This window comes from Oncorhynchus mykiss, chromosome 22 (genome assembly GCF_013265735.2).
Source record: "Oncorhynchus mykiss isolate Arlee chromosome 22, USDA_OmykA_1.1, whole genome shotgun sequence".
NCBI lineage: Eukaryota > Metazoa > Chordata > Actinopteri > Salmoniformes > Salmonidae > Oncorhynchus > Oncorhynchus mykiss.
In genome coordinates, this window is record NC_048586.1 from 37800557 (window position 1) to 37821887 (window position 21331).

The following is a 21331-nucleotide window of genomic DNA, read 5'->3' on the forward strand; positions in this document are numbered from 1 at the left end:
GATTCTGATGGGGCACAACAGTTAAACTAAGGTCGTGATGCATTTATAAGTTATATTCTTCAAGAATCAATGGGTAGATATATTTTGTTCAAAGTGACGTAACATAGACCGACATTCCTACTAATTGAAATGACGTGGAAACAACATTGATTCAACCAGTGTGTGCCTAGTGGGTAACCAGTGTGTGCCTAGTGGGTAACCAGTGTGTACCTAGTGGGTAACCAGTGTGTGCCTAGTGGGTAACCAGTGTGTGCCTAGTAGGTAACCAGTGTGTGCCTAGTGGGTAACCAGTGTGTGCCTAGTGGGTAACCAGTGTGTGCCTAGTGGGTAACCAGTGTGTGCCTAGTGGGTAACCAGTGTGTACCTAGTGGGTAACCAGTGTGTGCCTAGTGGGTAACCAGTGTGTGCCTAGTGGGTAACCAGTGTGTGCCTAGTGGGTAACCAGTGTGTACCTAGTGGGTAACCAGTGTGTGCCTAGTGGGTAACCAGTGTGTGCCTAGTGGGTAACCAGTGTGTGCCTAGTGGGTAACCAGTGTGTGCCTAGTGGGTAACCAGTGTGTGCCTAGTGGGTAACCAGTGTGTGCCTAGTGGGTAACCAGTGTGTGCCTAGTGGGTAACCAGTGTGTGCCTAGTAGGTAACCAGTGTGTGCCTAGTGGGTAACCAGGGTGTGCCTAGTGGGTAACCAGTGTGTGCCTAGTGGGTAACCAGTGTGTGCCTAGTGGGTAACCAGTGTGTGCCTAGTGGGTAACCAGTGTGTGCCTAGTAGGTAACCAGTGTGTGCCTAGTGGGTAACCAGTGTGTGCCTAGTGGGTAACCAGTGTGTGCCTAGTGGGTAACCGGTGAATACATCATTAAAATTGAGTTGTTACTTAACTATCCTTTATAGTTGATAACTGTGATACTAAATGCATTTGTACAAAACTTACAATTGTATTATGTATTTCTAAATCAAATACATCAGTAATGTATTAATTTGTTAATTAAATAGATTGAATGACTTAATTAAATAGATTGAATGTTAATTAAATAGATTTAAAATACCCAATGCAGACGTTTTTGTCTCAATATCAAATCATTTCTGGGTAACAATGAAGTACTTTACTGTGAAGCATGGTGGTGGCAGTATCATGCTGTTGGGATGCTATCCTCAAACTGTGGCAAAGGTTTACCTTCCAACAGGACAACGAGCACACAAACAAGACAATGCAGGAGTGGCTTCGCGACAAGTCTCTGAATGTCCTTGAGTGATCCACCCAAAGCCCTGACTTGAACCCGATTGAAAATCTCTGGAGAGACCTGAAAATAGCTCTGCTGCAACGCTCCCCATCCAACCTGACAGAGCTTGAGAGGATCTTCAGAGAAGAATGGGAGAAACTCCCCAAATACAGGTGTGCCAAGAAGACTTGAGACTGTAATCACTGCCAAAGGTGCTTCAGCAAAGTAGGAGTAAAGGGTCTGAATACTAATGTAAATGTGATATTTCTGTTTTTTATTTATTTTTTAAATACGCAAAAAATTCTAAAAAACGTTTTTTGCTTCATCATTATGGGGTACTGTGTGTAGATTGATGAGGGTATGTTTTTTTTTTATTAAGGCTGTGAGGTAACAAAATGAGGAAAAAGTCAAGGGGTCTGAATACCTTCCCAATGCACTGTACAAATAACAGGAAATTTGCAACACCAAAAAAATGCAGGACGTAACATATCATACTAAATATATCATGAAATGTAATATGTGAAGAGATATCTGATATTTACACAACTATATTCAAATGTATAGTAAACATAGTGTGCTAAAAGCCTTATATTTTATATCTGGGAACTGTTATTTGAATACTTTTTTGAGATATCTTCAGAATTACAGACGATGCATCATTGACGTTATTAAGGTGACTTTGTGTTTGCTTGTTTGCTAGCAAGCTACTTAATTATGCTATTTTAAAGAGGAAGGATAAGCAAGCATACACAATCTGCCAAGTCACTGAAGAAATGTAGCTGATTTACTAGACTTCCGAGGGACTCACTGCACAACTCCATAGCTAACAATCACAACTCCGAGAGAAGCTCGGAGAAGCTGTGGGAGGAGCCAGAACCAAATGTTTGCTGAGTCACAAGGTGTACCCAGAGCCACTTTATAGCATTAGATGGATTTTACATTTATGTAATTTAGCAGAAATTCTTATTCAGAGCAGTTTACAGGATCAATTGGGGTTAAGTGCATTGCTCAAGAGCACATTGACAGATTTTTCACCTGGTCAGAGCAGGGATTTGAATTTCTGACCGTTCTGTTGCTGGCCCAACACTCTTAACCACTAGGCTACCTGCTTCCTCACGGTTTACCCAGTATCGTGGGCAGCAGCAAACACAGGAAATACAGAGGCAAACAGTTTGTCCAACTGTTCTAATTTAAAGATGACCAAAATACACACCTTGTAGTTTAATTTCCAGTGGTCAATGTGCTTCATAACAAGTCAGACAGAGTTGTTTTCTAGCTAGCTAGTCTGGTAACATTTTCTATCAGATAGCTACAGTATCAAACGTTAGCTATCATAGCACCATTCTTTATAGTTGAGGATTGGATTCAATCTTCATCCAGGAACCCTGTCTACAGTGAAACAGAGAGATCTGTTGATGCAGAGAGCTCTGTTTATTTACTTAGATATTCACTGCGTGTACAAAACAAGAACACCTTCCTTGTACTGAATGTATGTGTGTAGAGCAGAGGCCGAAAAAGTCTTCAACGATTCTGACAGCAAGCAGGACTAAAATGTTAACACTGACACAAGCTTTACGGTTTACCCAGTATCGTGGGCAGCAGCAAACACAGGAAATACAGAGGCAAACAGTCTTCAAAGATTCTGACAGCAAGCAGGACTAAAATGTTAACACTGACATCAGCTTTACGGTTTACCCAGTATCGTGGGCAGCAGCAAACACAGGAAATACAGAGGCAAACAGTCTTCAAAGATTCTGACAGCAAGCAGGACTAAAATGTTAACACTGACATCAGCTTTAGGGAGCAGTAATTTGGTGGTCAATAATGGTTGCAATTGAAATAAGCTGTGCAGGGGATTTTGGCACATATTTATGGTTTAAGGAGAGATCAACTGGTGATAATCTAGTGGCCATCGATGGTTACAATAGGACCTGAGGGATCCAGTCCCTGGAAATGTGGACGTCACCTCAGTGGCCTCAATAGGCTTCTATAGCATGGTGCTGGGTCAGGGGTTTGAACAATGGAGCTAGGGATTCTTTAGGTTTGGTCATGTATAAAAGAAAGGGTTAAACCTGGTAGGAAGTCAGTTCAGGGGCAGCAACCAGCAGTACAGTGAGCAAACATGTCCAACACCAGCATGAACATGGGCAGGGTAAGCACGGGGAAGTTTTTTTTTTCAACCCATTCTTTAATTTTCATAGATTGTTCTACAAAAGGGCTGTAATGCTCTAGCACCCTAAACTACAACATGATAGTTATACTTATCCCGATAACCTGGTTACCATTGTGACTGAATAGCATCGCAAATGTATCTAAAATGTTTGTTTTGTACAATTGTTTAATTTCAAGAATGATGATTCTATTTTATTTTCAGGCCACCTTCTACGAGGACAGAAACTTCCAGGGCCGCTCTTATGAGTGCAGCTCCGACTGCCCCGACATTTCCTCCTACATGAGCAGGTGCCAATCCTGCAGGGTCCAGAGTGGATGCTTCATGGTGTACGAGCGCCCCAACTACATGGGAAACCAGTACTTCATGAAGAGGGGAGAGTACTCTGACTACCAGAGTATGATGGGAATGAGCGATGGTTTCAGGTCCTGTCGCATGATCCCCATGGTGGGTTGAACATAGATTAATCTTTGAAAATAAAGTATGTTTTGATGGTGGTATTCTCATACAAAATTAGTTTGTTAATAATTTCACTGATCAATAAAGTAACCCTATGATGTTCTTTCCTCCTAACAGCACCGTGGAAACTTCAGGATGAGGATCTATGAGAGGGAGAACTTCGGGGGTCAGATGCACGAGATGATGGACGACTGTGACTCCATCCAGGAGCGTTACCGTATGTCAGACTGCCAGTCCTGCAACGTGATGGACGGCCACTGGCTGATGTACGAGCAGCCCCACTTCAGAGGCAGGCAGATGTACATGAGGCCTGGAGAGTACAGGAGCTTCAGAGAGATGGGCATGAGTGGCATGAGGTTCATGAGCATGAGGCGTATCACTGATATGTGTTAGACATCTCATATTGACCAAATAAAAGTGATTAGTAATCCGTAACATTTGAGTGTGCTACATTATTTCAATATTTTGGTATTGGGGCACAGCGTAAGGGGTATTAGGTTCATGAGCATGATGTGTATCATTGAGTCATGCTACTATATACTACAAACCATTAAATATATTGTTTTCTACTATACATAAACCATTGAATAAAATAATTCACAAACCTATTTAAGTGATTTTAAGCCCTTTTTCTACTTACTCGGAGTCAGATGAACTCAAATCAAAATTAACTCTGACTAATCCCGCATGCTAGCTGTTCCAGTAGACTTCCAGTCATAGAACTAACGCTAGTTCAACTACCATAGACATAAACTTTTCATCCATCAGTTCATTTGACTCTGGGTAAGTAGAAAAGGTTGTTAATTCGCAAAGTCTCACACGATCCCTTTAATGTATCCCTTTTTAAGTGTGACAACAAATGTACCTACTGATTAATAAATGTAATATAACGTACTGTACTGCATGTTGTATCATGTTAGCATAATTGGTCTCAGCTATATGACAATGATTGCAGGTGTGTGAACAAGAAATCAAATCTAATAACATTTGATTTGATTTTATTTCTTGAGATTTTAGCATGAAACCAGGATTTTCCCAGGGACGTTAAAGTCCACGTGGCCCTCTTTGGAAACCATTCCACACAGTTGCTCACTGAGCAACAACTAATCATTATTGTTTTGAAAAGACATAGTCAATCGTTCAATAATATAATTATTATTTTAGAGAAAAAAAAAAATCTTTAATTTACAGTATGTAGAAGCTATGAGAATAGAAATGTTCAGGACTTTTGTGAACCATCACAGCACAGTTGAAAAATACATGGCAAATAGAAATCCAAAATGGATGGTGTTGAGAGATAGATGGGAGGGGTTGAATGAAGCTGAAGGGACTAATAAAAGACTAATAACAACAAGATAACAAATGTCTGTATACGGGGTCTGTAAGATGTACATAGGTTCAAAACCTTTGTGAAAAAGCACAGTTACAAATAGAAATCAAACTGGATGGACATCAGAAATTGAGGAAGGCCAGGACTAAAAACAAACTAAATATAACTGTTGTAAAATAGACTGTCTGTAAAATGTGTATAGTATGTATAAACTGAAAGAAGAAGTCTACTGCAAGTGTTAATTAGTTTACTCCAATTGGGGGAGGGGTGGTAGGGTTTGCGGTAAAAAAAAAAGTGTTTATGTGTATGTATATGCAGTTGAAGTCGGAAGATTACATACACTTAGGTTGTAGTCATTAAAACTCGTTTTTAGACCACTCCACAACTTCCAGAAAATGATGTCATGGCTTTAGAGGCATCGGAGAGACTAATTGACATCAGAAGACAATTGAGCCAATTGGAGATGTACCTGAGGATGTATTTCAAGGCCTACCTTCAAACTCAGTACCTCTTTGCTTGACATCATGGGAAAATCAAAAGAAATCAGCCAAGACCTCAGAAAAAATTTGTGGACCTCCACAAGTCTGGCTCATCCTTGGGAGCAATTTCCAAATACACAAGTATAAACACCATGGGACCACGCAGCCGTCATACCGCTCAGGAAGGAGACGTGTTCTGTCTCCTAGAGATGAACATTCTTTGGTGCGAAAAGTGCAAATCAATCCCAGAACAACAGCAAAGGACCTTGTGAAGATGCTGGAGGATACAGGTACAAAAGTGTCTATATCCACAGTAAAACGAGTCCTATATCGACATAACCTGAAAGGCTGCTCAGCAAGGAAGAAGCCACTGCTCCAAAACCACCATAAAAAAGCCAGACTACGGTTTGCAACTGCACATTGGGACAAAGACCATACTTTTTGGAGAAATGTCCTCTGGTCTGATGAAGCAAAAATAGAACTGTTTGGCCATAATGACCATTTTTATGTTTGGAGGAAAAAAGGGGAGGCTTGCAAGCCGAAGAATACCATCCCAACCGTGAAGCATGGGGGTGGCAGCATCATTTTGTGGGGGTGCTTTGCTGCAGGAGGAACTGGTGCACTTCACAAAATAGATGGCACCATGAGGAAGGATTATGTGGATATATTGAAGCAACATTTCAAGACATCAGTCAGGAAGTTAAAGCTTGGTCGCAAATGGGCTTCCGAATGGACAATAACCCCAAGCATACTTCCAAAGTTGTGGCAAAATGACTTAAGGACAACAAAGTCAACGTATTGGAGTGGCCATCACAAAGCCCTGACCTCAATCCTATAGAAAATGTGTGGACAGAACTGAAAAAACGTGTGCGAGCAAGGATGCCTACTAACCTAACTCAGTTACACCAGCTCTGTCAGGAGGAATGGGCCAAAATTCACCCAACTTATTGTGGGAAGCTTGTGGAAGGCTACCTGAAACATTTGACCTAAGTTAAAAACAATTTAAAGGCAAGGCTACCAAATACTAATTGAGTGTATGTAAACGTCTGACCCACTGGGAATGTGATGAAAGAAATAAAAGCTGAAAGAAATCATTCTCTCTACTAGTATTCTGACATTTCACATTCTTAAAATAAAGTGGTGATCCTAACTATCCCATTTGCACAACAGCATGTGAAATGTATTGCCAATCAATGTTGCTTCCTAAGTGGACAGTTTGATTTCACAGAAGTGTGATTGACTTGGAGTTACATTGTGTTGTTTAAGTGTTCCCTTTATTTTTTTGAGCAGTGTATTTACCCCCAAAATTTATGGGGGATTGGAAATGATGCAGACAATTACATTGACGGAAGCAACAATCTATCCACAATATTATAGCTGATCCACCCCCAATAATAAAAAAATAAATATTAATTATTGTTCATTATTAAACTAAAGATTTTTACAAATATGTACAATAGTTGAAAGGAAAAATATGAAATCATAGATTTTTTTATTGTTATGTTACAAATTATAGATTTTTGTTGAATGGGAAAAATATTGAATCATATTTTCATTAAATTATTAATATTTATTTTTATTGTTTTATGGAAATATTTATATATTTTTTTTACAAATCATTATCCTTGCTGTTTGAAAAATATACAGTAAAGTCCACATGTTCGCACAAATAACTTATTGCATTTTCTTCTTTAAGAATTACATTTTTTAATGAATCTGTTTTTGATATTCCAGTTGGCCCTGTACTAGTTTTTGCTAAGTAAATAACACAATCTCCACATTCATCTCTAGGTATTTTGACGGCAATAAATAGGCTATGGTGGCGAAGTTATTATAATATAGCAATTAAGCACTGGAATGGTAGATTTGCAGAAGTTTAATGTGCAAGTAGAGATACTGGGGTGCAAAGGAGCAAAATAAATAAATAAATACCGTATGGGGATGACGTAGTTGGATGGGATATTTACAAATGGGCTATGTACAGGTGCAGTGATCTGTTAGCTGCTCTGACAGCTGGTGCTTAAAGCTAGTGAGGGAGATATTAGTCTCCAGCTTCAGAGATTTTTGCAGTTTGTTCCAGTCATTGGCAGCAGAGAACTGGAAGGAAAGGCGGCCGAAGGAGGAATTTTGATTTGGGGGGTGACCAGTGAGATATACCTGCTGGAGCGCGTTCTACGAGTGGGTGCTGCTATGTGGACCAGTGAGCTGAGATTAGGCGGGGCTTTACCTTAGCAGAGACTTGTAGATGACCTGGAGCCAGTGGGTTTAGCGACGAGTATGAAGCCAGCCAGCCAACGAGAGTGTACAGGTCGCAGTGGTGGGAAGTATATGGGGCTCTGGTGACAAAACAGATGGCACTGTGATGGACTGCGTCCAATTTGTTGAGTAGAGTGTTGGAGGCTATTTTGTAAATGACATCGCCAAAGTTGAGGATCGGTAGGATGGTCAGGTTTACGAGGGTATGTTTGGCAGCATGAGTCAAAGATGCTTTGTTGCCAAATAGGAAGCTGGGTTCTAGATTTAATTTTGGATTGGAAATGTTTAATGTGAGTCTGGAAGGAGAGTTTACAGTCTAACCAGACACCTAGGTATTTGTAGTTGTCCACATATTCTAAGTCAGAACTGTCCAGAGTAGTGATGCTGGATGGGCAGGCAGGTGTGGGCAGCGATCGGTTGAAGAGCATGCATTTAGTTTTGTCACGCCCTGACCTTAGAGATTTTTACGTCTCTATTTTGGTTTGGTACGGGTGTGATTTGGGTGGTCATTCTATGTTATTTTTTCTATGTTTTTGTATTTCTTTGTTTTGGCCGGGTATGGTTCTCAATCAGGGACAGCTGTCTATTGTTTTTTCTGATAGAGAACCATACTTAGGTAGCTTTTTCCCCACATGGTTTTTGTGGGTAGTTCATTTCTGTTTAGTGTTTGCACCTTACAAGACTGTTTCGGTTATTCTCTTGTTTATTTTTGTTATAGTGTTTTAATAATAAAACAAGCATGAACACTTACTACGCTGCACTTTGGTCCGATGATTCCTCTTCTTCAGACGATGAATACCATTACAGTTTTACTTGTATTTAAGAGCAGTTGGAGGCCACAGAAGGAGAGTTGCATGGCATTGAAGCTCATCTGGAGGTTAGTTATCACAGTGTCCAAAGAAGGGCAAGAGGTATACAGAATGGTGTTGTTTGCATAGAGGTGGATCAGAGAATCACCAGCAGCAAGAGCAACATCATTGATGTATACAGAGAAGAGCGTCGACCCAAGAATTGAACCCTGTGGCACCCCCATAGAGACTGCCATGGTATGGACAACAGGCCCTCTGATTTGACACACTGAACTCTATCAGAGAAATAGTTGGTGAACCAGTCGAGGCAATCATTTGAGAAACCAAGGCTGTTGAGTCTGCAGATAAAAATGTTGTGATTGACAGAGTCGAAATCCTTGCCCAGGTCGATGAATACGGCTGCACAGTAATGTCTCTTATCGATGGCTGTTATGATATGGTTTAGGACCTTGTGAAGACATTGGTTAGCTAAACTAGCCAGCGGATGCTATGGCTAAAAACGGCTGCTTTAGTGATTACGTCACTGACATGGCAAACCCCTATCCTAACATTAGGGTTTTAATGTTTTAAAAACTCAAGTCTTTTAAATCCAGCTCGCCAGCATCCCTCATGGCATATTCTCAGTCCCAAGTTGTCAAATTACTTTTAACTTGTTGGCACGACTGCACTTTTTAAAATATATTTGTTTAATTGATATAGCTAGTTAGTTAGTTGTGTTGTAATCTTCATTCTAGTCAGGAAATATAATATATGGTGCATCTCCTCAATAAGTGAAACATTACTCTGAACATTTAAACAACATCATGCAGAATTAGGGCTACCATACACCCATGGAATGGACATGAATTATGCTTGTGATGTTCTTAACAAATCCTCATTCCACACAATGTGCTGTTTTCTAACCCAGTTGGTCACAATCTAGGTACACTAACTGAGTAGTAGTAATCAGGAACATTTTGAAACAGTGTCGTCAAAAAAGGTTTTTTGTTCTCTGATCATTTCATTTTCATTAGAATTCTCTTTAAATAAATGTTTTACTTCTCTGAACCATTATTTAACAGGGAGTTTCTGATAGAAAAGCTGATATTGACATGGGGGACATGGGATCCATATCTGATCCAGAAAAAAATATACAGTCTATTGACAGAAAATACATCTATGGAGTCAGGTGATTACATTTTAGCATTGAGTTACATTTAACACAGGAGTTATATTTAACTGGCTTTACTGAATGAAAGAGATCACAAGGGAATATGAATCATATGTTGAAATATAATTAAATTGTGTAACTGACTTGTGGACTCCACCCCACTCATATGCATATATGTCTGCAATGGTTTTCACTGTCAGAGTCCATTGTTCCTTTGAATGGTTTTGTGTTACCTGTTTCACAGTGGAAATAGGCTTTTATGTCTTTTTTGGGACCCCGTCACGTGGAAATATGAGTACAGTACTTCAGCACTCTACAGGCCTCTATACCCTGTTGCTAGGTCAGGGGTTTACACAATGGGTCTAACAGATTCTTTGGATTAGGTCAGGTATAAAAGTAAGGGTTACCACAGACAGGACATCAGTGCAGCAGTAGCAGCAGCAACAGCAGCAACTCAGTGACCAACAATGACCACCACCGGCATGAACATGGGAAGAGTAAGCATTTATTTGAATTTTATTCTAAAAACACATTTTTCTCTATATTATCTTTGTATCTTTACGTACAAAACTAAAAGCTTCTTATATTTGGTTGCATTTATTTAATTATATATTTAGAAATGATAAATAAATACATTGTGTTTTCAGGCCACCTTCTACGAGGACAGAAACTTCCAGGGCCGCTCTTATGAGTGCAGCTCCGACTGCCCCGACATTTCCTCCTACATGAGCAGGTGCCAATCCTGCAGGGTCCAGAGTGGATGCTTCATGGTGTACGAGCGCCCCAACTACATGGGAAACCAGTACTTCATGAAGAGGGGAGAGTACTCTGACTACCAGAGTATGATGGGAATGAGCGATGGTATCAGGTCCTGCCGCATGATCCCCATGGTAAAATATGATATTCAGGCTGCTGTAACGGCCCATAATTCCATAATTAATCATGCAAGTCATATTTGAGCTATTCAACTGTCTGGTGCATTCAGGAAATAATTCAACATGTTCTTTCCTCCTAACAGCACCGTGGAAACTACAAGATGAGGATCTATGAGAGGGAGAACTTCGGAGGTCAGATGCACGAGATGATGGACGACTGTGACTCCATCCAGGAGCGTTACCGTATGTCAGACTGCCAGTCCTGCAACGTGATGGACGGCCACTGGCTGATGTACGAGCAGCCCCACTTCAGAGGCAGGCAGATGTACATGAGGCCTGGAGAGTACAGGAGCTTCAGAGAGATGGGCATGAGTGGCATGAAGTTTATGAGCATAAGGCGTATCACTGATATGTGCTAGACATCTCATATTGACCAAATAAAAGTGATTAGTAATCCAAAACAATTGAGTGTGCTACGTTATTTCAATATTTCGCCGTTTTGTGTTTACATTTTTACCAGAAAGATATGCGTAACATTTCAATTGTACTTTATTCCATAAAACCTACTAAGTGCTGTTATGGGCATGACTTATTGACTGCCATAAAGCATTCAAATGAACGTCCTTAAGATGATAAAGAGGGATTTTGATGTTAACACTAATGTATTGGTCAACTTTTAGAGTGAACAAACGTAACTAATAATACACGTTGCACTACTCCACCAACATCCCATCAACCCATCTCCATTAAACAGTAATGCGTATTAATACAGTTCACTTAAGCTTTTTTCTCATTATGCAACTGCAGCAGAATAAGTGGAATGGTATCAAATACATCAAACACATGGTTTCCATGTGTTTAATGCCATTCCATTCGCTTCGTTCCAGCCGTTATTATGAGCCAATCATCCCCTCAGCAGTCTCCACTGTTGTGTATGGCAAAGGTACAGCTTTTTCACACAGACATTAAAACCAATCAGCAGGATTAAGACAATCAAGAACATTTAAAACATTTAAAAAATGAATATAGAGAGACCAGTTTGATAAATGACCCTCTACAGCCACAATATTAAATCAAACTGAAATGTTATGTCACATGCGACCAACACAACAGGTGTAGACTTTACCGTGAAATACCTACTTCGAACTCTTTCCCAACAGTGCAGAGTTCAAAAGTAAGAAAAAATTGCTAAAAGGAAATAGCAACACAACAAAATAACAATAACGACTATATACAAGGAGTACTGGTACTGAGTCAATGTGCAGGGGTACGAGGTAGTTGAGGTAATTGAGGTAATACGTATAGGTGTATGTGTGTATGCATGTGTTGGAGTGCCAGTGTAGTATGTGTGAGTGTGTGGATAGAGTCCAGTAAGTGTATGGATAGAGTCCAATGAGTGTGTGGGTAGAGTCCAGTAAGTGTTTGAGTAGAGTCCAATGAGTGTGTGGGTAGAGTCCAGTAAGTGTTTGAGTCGAGTCCAATGGGTGTGTGGGTAGAGTCCAGTAAGTGTTTGAGTAGAGTCCAATGAGTGTGTGGGTAGAGTCCAGTAAGTGTATGAGTAGAGTCCAATGAGTGTGTGGGTAGAGTCCAGTAAGTGTTTGAGTAGAGTCCAATGAGTGTGTGGGTAGAGTCCAGTAAGTGTTTGAGTAGAGTCCAATGAGTGTGTGGGTAGAGTCCAGTAAGTGTTTGAGTAGAGTCCAATGAGTGTGTGGGTAGAGTCCAGTAAGTGTATGGATAGAGTTCAATGAGTGTGTGGGTAGAGTCCAGTAAGTGTTTGAGTAGAGTCCAATGAGTGTGTGGGTAGAGTCCAGTAAGTGTATGAGTAGAGTCCAATGAGTGTGTGGGTAGAGTCCAGTAAGTGTTTGAGTAGAGTCCAATGAGTGTGTGTAAATATAAGGGGGTCAATGCAAGTAGTCAGGGTAGCCATTTGATTAACAGTTCAGCAGTCTTATGGTTTGGGGTAGAAGCTGTTCAGAAGTCTTATGGTTTGGGGGTAGAAGCTGTTCAGGAGGCTTTTGTTCCCAGACTTGGTGCTCCGGCACCGCATGCCATGTGGTAGCAGAGAGAACAGTCTATGACTTTGGTGGCTGGTGTCTTGACAATTTTAGGGCCTTCCTGTGACACTGCCTAGTATAGAGGTTCTGGATGGCAGGGAGCTCGGCTCCAGTGATTTACTAGGCCATACGCACTACCCTCTGTGCCTTGCAGTTGGATGCCAATCAGTTGCCATATCAATTGGTGATGCAGCCAGTCAAGATGCTCTCAATGGTGCAGCTATAGAACAATTTGAGAATCTGAGGGCCATTGCCAAATCTTTTCAGCCTCCTGAAGGGGAAGAGGCGTTGTCATACCCTCTTGATGACTGTGTTGGTGTGTTTGGACCATAATACAGTGCCTTCAGAAAATTTGAATACTGCTTGACTTATTCCATATTTTGTTGTGTTACATCCTGAATTCAAAATGGATCAAAAATACAATTATTGTCACCCAACTACACACAATACCCCATAATGACAATGTTTTTTTGGAAAATTAGCATTATTTATTAAATATGAAATACAGAAATACCAAATGTACATAACTATTCACCTCTGAGTCAATACTTTGTAGAAGCACCTTTGGCAGCGATTACAGCTAAGTATGGTTCTCAATCAGAGACAACGATCGACAGCTGCCTCTGATTGGGAACCATACCAGGCCAAACACAGAAATACAAAACCTAGAATACACAACATAGAATGCCCACCCCAACTCACGCCCTGACCAAACTAGAACAGAGACATAAAAAAGAAACTAAGGTCAGGATGTGACAGTATGAATACTTTCTCAAGGCACTTTAGGTCCTTAGTGATACGGACACTGTTCCTTTTGTCCAGTTGGGAAATGACAGTGTGGAGTGCAATAGAAATTGCGTCATCTGTGGATCTGTTGGGGCGGTATGTGAATTGGAGTGGGTCCAGGGTGTCTTGGATGATGATGTTAATGTTAGCCATGACCAGCCTTTCAAAGCATTTCATTTTTGTGAGTGCTACGAGGCAATAGTCATTTAGACAGGTTACCTTGGCATTCTTCAGCGCATGGACTATGGTGGTCTGCTTGAAACATGTAGGTATTACAGACTGGTCAGGGAGAGCTTGAACATTTTTGTGAAGACACTTGCCAGCTGGTCAGTGCATTTTCTGAGTACTCGTCCTGGTAATCCGTCTGGCCCTGCGGCCTTGTGAATATTAACCTGTTTAAAAGTCTTACTCACATCGGCTACGGAGAGCGTGATCACACAGTCGTCCGGAACAGCTGATGCTTTCATGCATGCTTCAGAGTTGCTAGTCTCGAAGCAAGCATAGAAATCAGTTAGCTCGTCTGGTAGGCTCGCGTTTCTGGGCAGTTCGCTGCTGGGTTTCCCATGATAGTTTGCATGCCCTGCCACATCCGACGAGTGTCAGAGCCGGTGTAGTAGGATTTGATCTTAGTCCTGTATTGACGCTTTGCCTGTTTGATGGTTCGTCGTAGAGCGTATCAGGATTTCTTATAAGTATCCGGATTAGTGTCCCGCTTCTTGAAAGCGGCAGCTCTAGCCTTTAGCTCAGTGGGGATGTTGTCTGTAATCCATGGCTTCTGGTTGGGATATGTACGGTCACTGTGGGGATGACGTCGTCAATAAAAAATGTTTTATTTATTTTTGTATATATTTGTTTTTATTAACCCAGCCCCCCCACTCTTCAGTGGACAAAAATCGCTATTTTTGTTTTTACAGCTTTTTTGTTACATAGACATGCAATTTACATATTTACATTTTACATATAAGATGCACTTATTCGTGAAGCCGATGATGGATGTGGTAAACTCCTCAATGACACCGGACAAATCCGGTGGTCAACCAAATACCAGGGGCGCAACTTTCACTGGGGACAGGGGTGGCATGTCCCCCCCGCCGCATTAGGAAATTGCATTTTTGTGCCCCCGGGTTTTTCATTGGAATGTGACACAAAATGAGGCAACGGTGTGCTTTAGGACCATGTGAACGCCTCCGAGTGGTCGGGTAGTCTGTTTGGAGTGTTTAACCGGCTAAAGAAAATATTATTACAATTATGCCCCCCCACTTCTAAAACCAAAGTTGCTCCCCTGCCAAGTACAAACATGCTAGGTATGTGTAGCTCAAATATCTATGTAAATCGTGCATTGATAGAAGTCAATGATAGAATTGTGTGAAAATGTTTGATCCATGTCATCAAGTTGTGATTCAGCCCTCAGTTGAGAACATGTACCCACAATGCTGGAAACCAGCAGCTCTGACGAGTCATAGATAGTGACCTCCCTTGTCTCTCCCCTCATCTCATGTTTGAAAAAAGCTAGGTGTGCCCACAAGAGGATTGCTAAGATGATAGGTTGTACATGACTGGCAGACAGGTCAGGAGCCAACAGAAGCATGCTTTGCTTGAAACAGGTGCTTCCCTCAGAATATGTGGAACATAGACACTCCTCTTTACCGGCCCTTGGCTTTGGGGACATTTTGGCCATTTGTAGGCATGTGGGTAATTTTGCATAAGTAACTATGAAAATGTTGTAAATATCAAAATGTTGATAGTTGGTTTAACATACTGTAGTACCTTTGTTAAAGGTATACAAAAATAAATTGAAGACTCATAAATGCATTTTAAAACAGTGTTTTTTACACTGCTGATACTCACTGTTTATTATCTATGCATAATCACTTTACCCCTACATACATGTACAAATTACCTCAATTACCTCAACTAACCTGTATTACCTCAACTAACCTGTAACCCGCACATTGACTTGGTACTGGTACCCCCTGTATATAGCCTCATTATTGTTATTTTATAGTTACTTTTTTTTTCACTTCAATTTATTTAGTCAATATTTTCTTAACTCTATTATCTCAAAACTGGGCTTGTAAGTAAGCATTCACGGTAAGTCCACGCATGTGACAAATTAACATGTATTTGGTTTGAGATTCTGAAGTACAGTACAGCATTTCTCCCCCCCAAAAAACAAAAAAAATAAACAAAATAGGACTGCTATTAAAACAGACATGACAGGGACTCATTTCAGAATGCATTCCTGAAATCGAAGACCATTTGGCCTCAAATACATATAAAACTACACGTGTGCATCTAAATTAGCCTCAATATTGCTTTTAAGGCAGAAAATTCTCATTTGTCCCCCCTTTTGACTGTACATAATAATGCTTTCCCGTCTGTGGTGACAAACAGTGGGAGCAACCATTGCATAGCATACAGCTGACTCATGTGTTTCATACAATGGAACCAGAGATTCTTTGGATGTCACATCAGGTATAAAACAGGCTGCAGAGCGGCATAGCTATAGCATCGCTCAAAATAACCATAAACATGCAGGGAAAGGTGAGTTAATATTGTTCTTTGCAGTTTAGAGGTCATGTGATCTGATTATTACTGTATATACAGTAATGCAGTGGTTTTATAGAAATATATACATTAAATACAGTAATAACACTATAAAAAGATCAACATTCAGTGCTTCTACATCTGCATTGCTTGCTGTTTGGGGTTTTAGAGTTTCTGTACAGCACTTTGTGACATTGGCTGATGTTAAAAGGGCTTCATAAATACATTTGATTGATTTGATTGAATAATGCAGTCAAGTGTAAAGCATTGTATTATAACCACCAATTTTCACATTTTCTTCTGGCTAATTGCACGAGTATTTGTTTTCAGATCATCTTCTACGAGGACAAGAACTTCCAGGGTCGCTCCTATGAGACCAGCCAGGACTGCCCTGAGCTGACATCCCACCTTAGCAGGTGCAACTCCTGCAGGGTTGAGAGCGGCTGCTTCATGGCCTATGATCGCAACAACTACATGGGAAACCAGTACTTCATGCGAAGGGGCGAGTACCCTGACTACCAGCGTACGATGGGTTTCGATGACTGCATCAAGTCCTGCCGTAACATCCCCATGGTATGAACCACCATGATACATCACAGATTCCAACACAGTTTAACGTTTATAATAAACTAATCCCATATACAACATGTATCTTAACAGCACAGAGGAAACTACAAGATGAGGATCTACGAGAGGGAGAACTTCGGAGGTCAGATGCACGAGATGAGCGAGGACTGTGACTCCATCCAGGAGCGCTACCGTATGTCAGACTGCCAGTCCTGCAACGTGATGGACGGCCACTGGCTGATGTACGAGCAGCCCCATTACAAAGGCAGGCAGATGTACATGAGGCCTGGAGAGTACAGAAACCTCAGAGAGATGCAGGGTTACAATGGAATGAAGTTCAGTTCCATTAGAAGGATCACCGACTCCTGTTAAATTATCAGGCCCACCTGTTCAGTGAAACGGTTGACTTTTAAATAAAAAAAATGTTTTTTTTTCTGATTTAATATCAAGTCTTTTGTCTTGTTCTGCAAAAATCCACAGAGGCCCAACACAACACAATTTTACCAGTCCAGTCGTGTCCTGCTTTGTCCTGATTCAAACACTTTCCATAAGTGGTTGAAACTACATTGATCCTATACTCTTTTTGCTTTTGAATAAAATCATCACATTTTGCAAGGCACGCCAATGCATCACTCTACTACTGGAGTCCAATGTAAAACTAGAGACCCATGATTAGATACAAAACAAAGGGTAGGAGAAAGTGTTGGAAGTCGTACTAGAACTATCAATGCATAACTTTTACCTAATGGATGTAGCTAATAATGTATATTTTACAACATTTTTAGTTGCATTTCCTTCCAATTTCCTATTTAAAAAGGTAAAATGAACCAGTCAGTGTCTGACCCAAAACATGAACCTGTAGGGACAGACAACACTGAACACAGTATGATATATGAGTGTTTCTGAGAAATGGCGCTGGGCCAGTAACCGAAAGGTCGTTGGTTTGAATCCCCGAGCCGACTAGGTGAAAAATCTGTCAATGTGCCCTTGAGCAAGGCACTTAACCCTAATTGCTCCTGTAAGTCACTCTGGATAAGAGTTTCTTCACTGATTAAATAACATGGTAACTATATAAATAAAAAATGGTTAAATAGTGGTGTGTTTACGTGCCATCAAATATTACCATGCTCTAGAGTATGCCAAACCTACAAAAAACATTTCGAAATGGAGGGTATAAATTTCTTCCCTTTCGTGTTTGTTTAATTTTAATTTTATTATGTTAATGCTCAATATACCGTTTAATAAATGCTTATTATATTTAAAACACACCTAAATAGATGGACCTGGATTTTTCACACTTCACACCTTTTTTCTGGGTTGAACTTTTCCTGGTCTCCCGTATCTTGCACACACAACTTTGTGTTTGCAAAACTATTGTCAGATAGTAGTTTTCAAATGAGATAGATATGGAAATGATCAGGCACATCAAATTACTCTGTTTTCTATGTGTGAACATTTACCAGTCACCATGCTGAAATTCTGAAACTAAACATCAAACTCCCTACTCCCATGTCACAAAATATACATTCCCTCAAACAAGACCAAGCTAGAACTTAACTTGAGTTTTGGGTTTGAATGAACTCCAATTTGTCCACCTGGGGTCTGACCTCTCCCTTTCCCAGTTGGTTACCCAAGTTCCTACCTTGCAGACTCTGTTAAGATGCTTGAGGTGGTCTTCCAAGGTATGTCTATAAATGGCAATGCTATCCAGATACAGTTGCAGTTGGAAGTTTACACACACCTTAGCCAAATACATTTAAACTCAGTTTTTCACAATTCCTGAAATTTAATCCTAGTAAAAAATGCCCTGTTTTAGGTCAGTTAGGATCACCACTTTATTTTAAGAATGTGAAATGTCAGAATAATAGTAGAGAGAATTATTTATTTCAGCTTTTTTTCCTTTCATCACATTCCCAGTGGGTCAAACGTTTACATACACTCAATTAGTATTAGCATTGCCTTTAAATTGGCTTTAAATTGGCATTGCCTTTAAATTGTTTAACTTGGGTCAAATGTTTTGGGTAGCCTTCCACAAGCTTCCCACAATAAGTTGGGTGAATTTTGGCCCATTCCTCCTGACAGAGCTGGTGTAACTGAGTTAGGTTTGTAGGCCTCCTTGCTCGCACACGCTTTTTCAGTTCTGCCCACAAATTTTCTATAGGGTTGAGGTCAGTGCTTTGTGATGGCCACTCCAATGCCTTGACGTTGTTGTCCTTAAGCCATTTTGCCACAACTTTTGAAGTATGCTTGGGGTCATTGTCCAGACCCATTTGCGACCAAGCTTTAACTTCCTGACTCATGTCTTGAGATGTTGCTTCAAGGTCTGTTAATATTGTCAGAAAAGGCCAAACGCCTATTAATAATAGCATTTATGGGCATCATTATGTGCCAGGTATTTACCAAATGTTAAATTGGTACTGAATTATTCCCCTAAAAACTATTCCATGTCAGTGTAAAATGTTATATACAGTGCCTTCAGAAAGTATTCACACCCCTTGACCTCTTCCACATTTTGTTGTGTTACAGCCTGAATTTAAAATTGATTAAATGTAGATTTTTGTCACTGGCCAACACGCAATACCCCATAATGTCAAAGTGGAATTATTTTTATTTTAATTTGTACAAATTAATTAAAAATTAAAAGCTGAAATGACTTGAGTCAATAAGTATTTAACCCCTTTGTTATGGCAAGTCTAAATAAGTTCAGCTGGAAAAATTGCTTAACATGTCACATAATAAGTTGCATGGACTCACTCCGTGTGCAAAACTTGTGTTTAAATAGATGTTTTAATGAATACCTCATCTCTGTACCCTACACATACAATTATCTGGAAGGTCCCTCAGTTGAGTAGCACATTTCAACTACAAAGTCAACCAAAAAGACCTGGGAGGTTTTCCAATTCCTCCCAAAGGGCACCTATTTGTAGACCGGGTTAAAAAAGCAGACATTAAATATCCCTTTGAGCATGGTGAAGTTATTAATTACACTTTGGATTGTGTATCAACACACCCAGTCAATACAACTATATGGGCATCCTTCCTAACTCAGTTGCCGGAGAGGATGGAAAATTATGACTTTAAAACAGTTTGAGTTTAATGGCTAAGATAGAAGAAAACTGAGGATGGATCAACAACGTCGTAGTTACTCCACAATAGTAACCTAATTAACAGAGGGAAAATGCATCCTGTTTGCAACAAGACGCTAAAGTAATTCTGCAAAAAAATGTGGCAAAGCAATAAATTGTTTGTCCTGAATACAAAGTGTTATGTTTGGGGAAAATCCAATACAACATATTACTGAGTACCACTCTCCATATTTTCAAGAATTGTAGTGGCTGCTTCATGTTATGGGTATGGTTGTAATCGTTAAGGACTGGGGAGTTTTTCGGGGATAAAAAATCAACTGAATGGTGCTAAGCACAGGCAAAATCCTAGAGGAAAATCTGGTTCAGTCTGCTTTCCACCAGACACTGGGAGATTAATTCACCTTTCAGTAGGACAATAACCTGAAACACAAGGCCAAATCTACACGTGAGTTGCTTACCAAGAAGGCAGTGAATATTCCTTAGTGGCAGAGTTACAGTTTTGACTTAAATCTCCTTAAAAATCTATGTCAAGAACTGAAAATGGTTGTCTAGCAATGTTCAACAACCAATTTGACAGAGCTTGAAGAGTTATGAAAAGAATAATGGGCAAATGTTGCTCAATCCAGGTGTGGAATTCTCTTAGAGACTTACCCAGAAAGCCTCACAGCTGTAATCACTGCAAAAGGTGCTCCCTGCAAAGTATTGACTCGTTGTGTGATATTAAATGAGATATTTCTGTATTTCATTTTCCAATAAATCTGCAAAGAAATCTCAAAACATGTTTTCACTTTGTCGTTTTAGGGTGCTGTGTTTAGATATGTGAGAGAAAAAATATATATTTAATCCATTTTAAATTCAGGATGTAGCACAACAAAATGGGGAAAAAGTCAAGGGGTATGAATACTGTCTGAAGGCACTTAGTAATCATATAGTTGCTACCACTCCACTTTATTAACCACTACTAGAATGTTCTTGGATTCCAGATATAACATGTCACAATTTATGAAATGTTTGGCTACAGTTTTGCTGGAGGAAGGAAAATCCCAACAACCATCTAATGACATTGGGAACATTAATATATTCATTTTCATCCACATTAATTCACACTGGGCAAGACCAGCTAATATGAAATCATGTTTTTCAGTCATGTGTTATATTTTTTCCAATAGACTGATGTTTGAATTATGATGCTTCCATTTTTTGTGTTTTTCTTTAAATAAAAGATTGGAATAGTAATACCCATGAACACAAATGTCAGTTAACTTAGTGGAATATCTCTGAAAAGTCTCGATGTGAAGAGTTCCCCCTCCTACTGTTATTCAACAGAAACAATAAAGGCATGGGCTCTCCTCACAAATGCACCCAGCTGGAAATAATGACCCTTTAATAATGACCCTTCAAAGGCCACTTTGTACTGTACAGGGAGGGGGGCCTCTATGCCATGTTGCTCTGTCAGGGGTTTGAACAATGGAGCCACATATTCTTTATTGGTCGGCTCAGGTATAAAAGCGATAGGGGGGACATACCGAAACTTGTGCAATCCTGAG

General features: G+C 40.1%; 3 protein-coding genes across 4 annotated transcripts; all 3 read left to right on the top strand.

The window, feature by feature from the left end:
• Window positions 1–3226: 3226 nt before the first annotated feature.
• On the top strand, window positions 3227–4280 carry LOC110501824 (gamma-crystallin M3-like). Its single transcript, XM_021579663.2, has 3 exons — window positions 3227–3368; window positions 3591–3833; window positions 3963–4280. Exons 1-3 carry the CDS (start codon window positions 3339–3341, stop codon window positions 4236–4238), a joined length of 549 nt encoding a protein of 182 aa, XP_021435338.1. The 5' UTR covers window positions 3227–3338; the 3' UTR covers window positions 4239–4280.
• LOC110501828 (gamma-crystallin M3-like) lies at window positions 3552–11205 on the top strand. Of its 2 annotated transcripts, none has more exons than XM_036959242.1 (3): window positions 3552–3590; window positions 10517–10759; window positions 10888–11205. In XM_036959242.1, exons 1-3 carry the CDS (start codon window positions 3567–3569, stop codon window positions 11161–11163), a joined length of 543 nt encoding a protein of 180 aa, XP_036815137.1. In that variant the 5' UTR covers window positions 3552–3566; the 3' UTR covers window positions 11164–11205. The 2 variants fall into 2 exon arrangements, with proteins under 2 accessions (XP_036815137.1, XP_021435342.1); XM_021579667.2 differs by lacking the exon at window positions 3552–3590 and adding an exon at window positions 10291–10366.
• A 3368-nt stretch (window positions 11206–14573) lies between these two features.
• On the top strand, window positions 14574–17141 carry LOC110501830 (gamma-crystallin M3-like). Its single transcript, XM_021579669.2, has 4 exons — window positions 14574–14582; window positions 16078–16128; window positions 16462–16704; window positions 16792–17141. Exons 1-4 carry the CDS (start codon window positions 14574–14576, stop codon window positions 17068–17070), a joined length of 582 nt encoding a protein of 193 aa, XP_021435344.2. The 3' UTR covers window positions 17071–17141.
• Window positions 17142–21331: the final 4190 nt, after the last annotated feature.

Excerpts from the sequence above, each read along its gene's own strand:
- LOC110501824 (XM_021579663.2), top strand. The coding sequence starts at position 3,339 with ATGTCCAACACCAGCATGAACATGGGCAGG. Across the intron at positions 3,369-3,590 it reads CCAGCATGAACATGGGCAGG|GCCACCTTCTACGAGGACAG; the intron begins GTAAGCACGGGG and ends TTTTATTTTCAG. Across the intron at positions 3,834-3,962 it reads CCTGTCGCATGATCCCCATG|CACCGTGGAAACTTCAGGAT; the intron begins GTGGGTTGAACA and ends TCCTCCTAACAG.
- LOC110501828 (XM_021579667.2), top strand. The coding sequence starts at position 10,337 with ATGACCACCACCGGCATGAACATGGGAAGA. Across the intron at positions 10,367-10,516 it reads CCGGCATGAACATGGGAAGA|GCCACCTTCTACGAGGACAG; the intron begins GTAAGCATTTAT and ends TTGTGTTTTCAG. Across the intron at positions 10,760-10,887 it reads CCTGCCGCATGATCCCCATG|CACCGTGGAAACTACAAGAT; the intron begins GTAAAATATGAT and ends TCCTCCTAACAG.
- LOC110501830 (XM_021579669.2), top strand. Across the intron at positions 16,129-16,461 it reads CCATAAACATGCAGGGAAAG|ATCATCTTCTACGAGGACAA; the intron begins GTGAGTTAATAT and ends ATTTGTTTTCAG. Across the intron at positions 16,705-16,791 it reads CCTGCCGTAACATCCCCATG|CACAGAGGAAACTACAAGAT; the intron begins GTATGAACCACC and ends GTATCTTAACAG.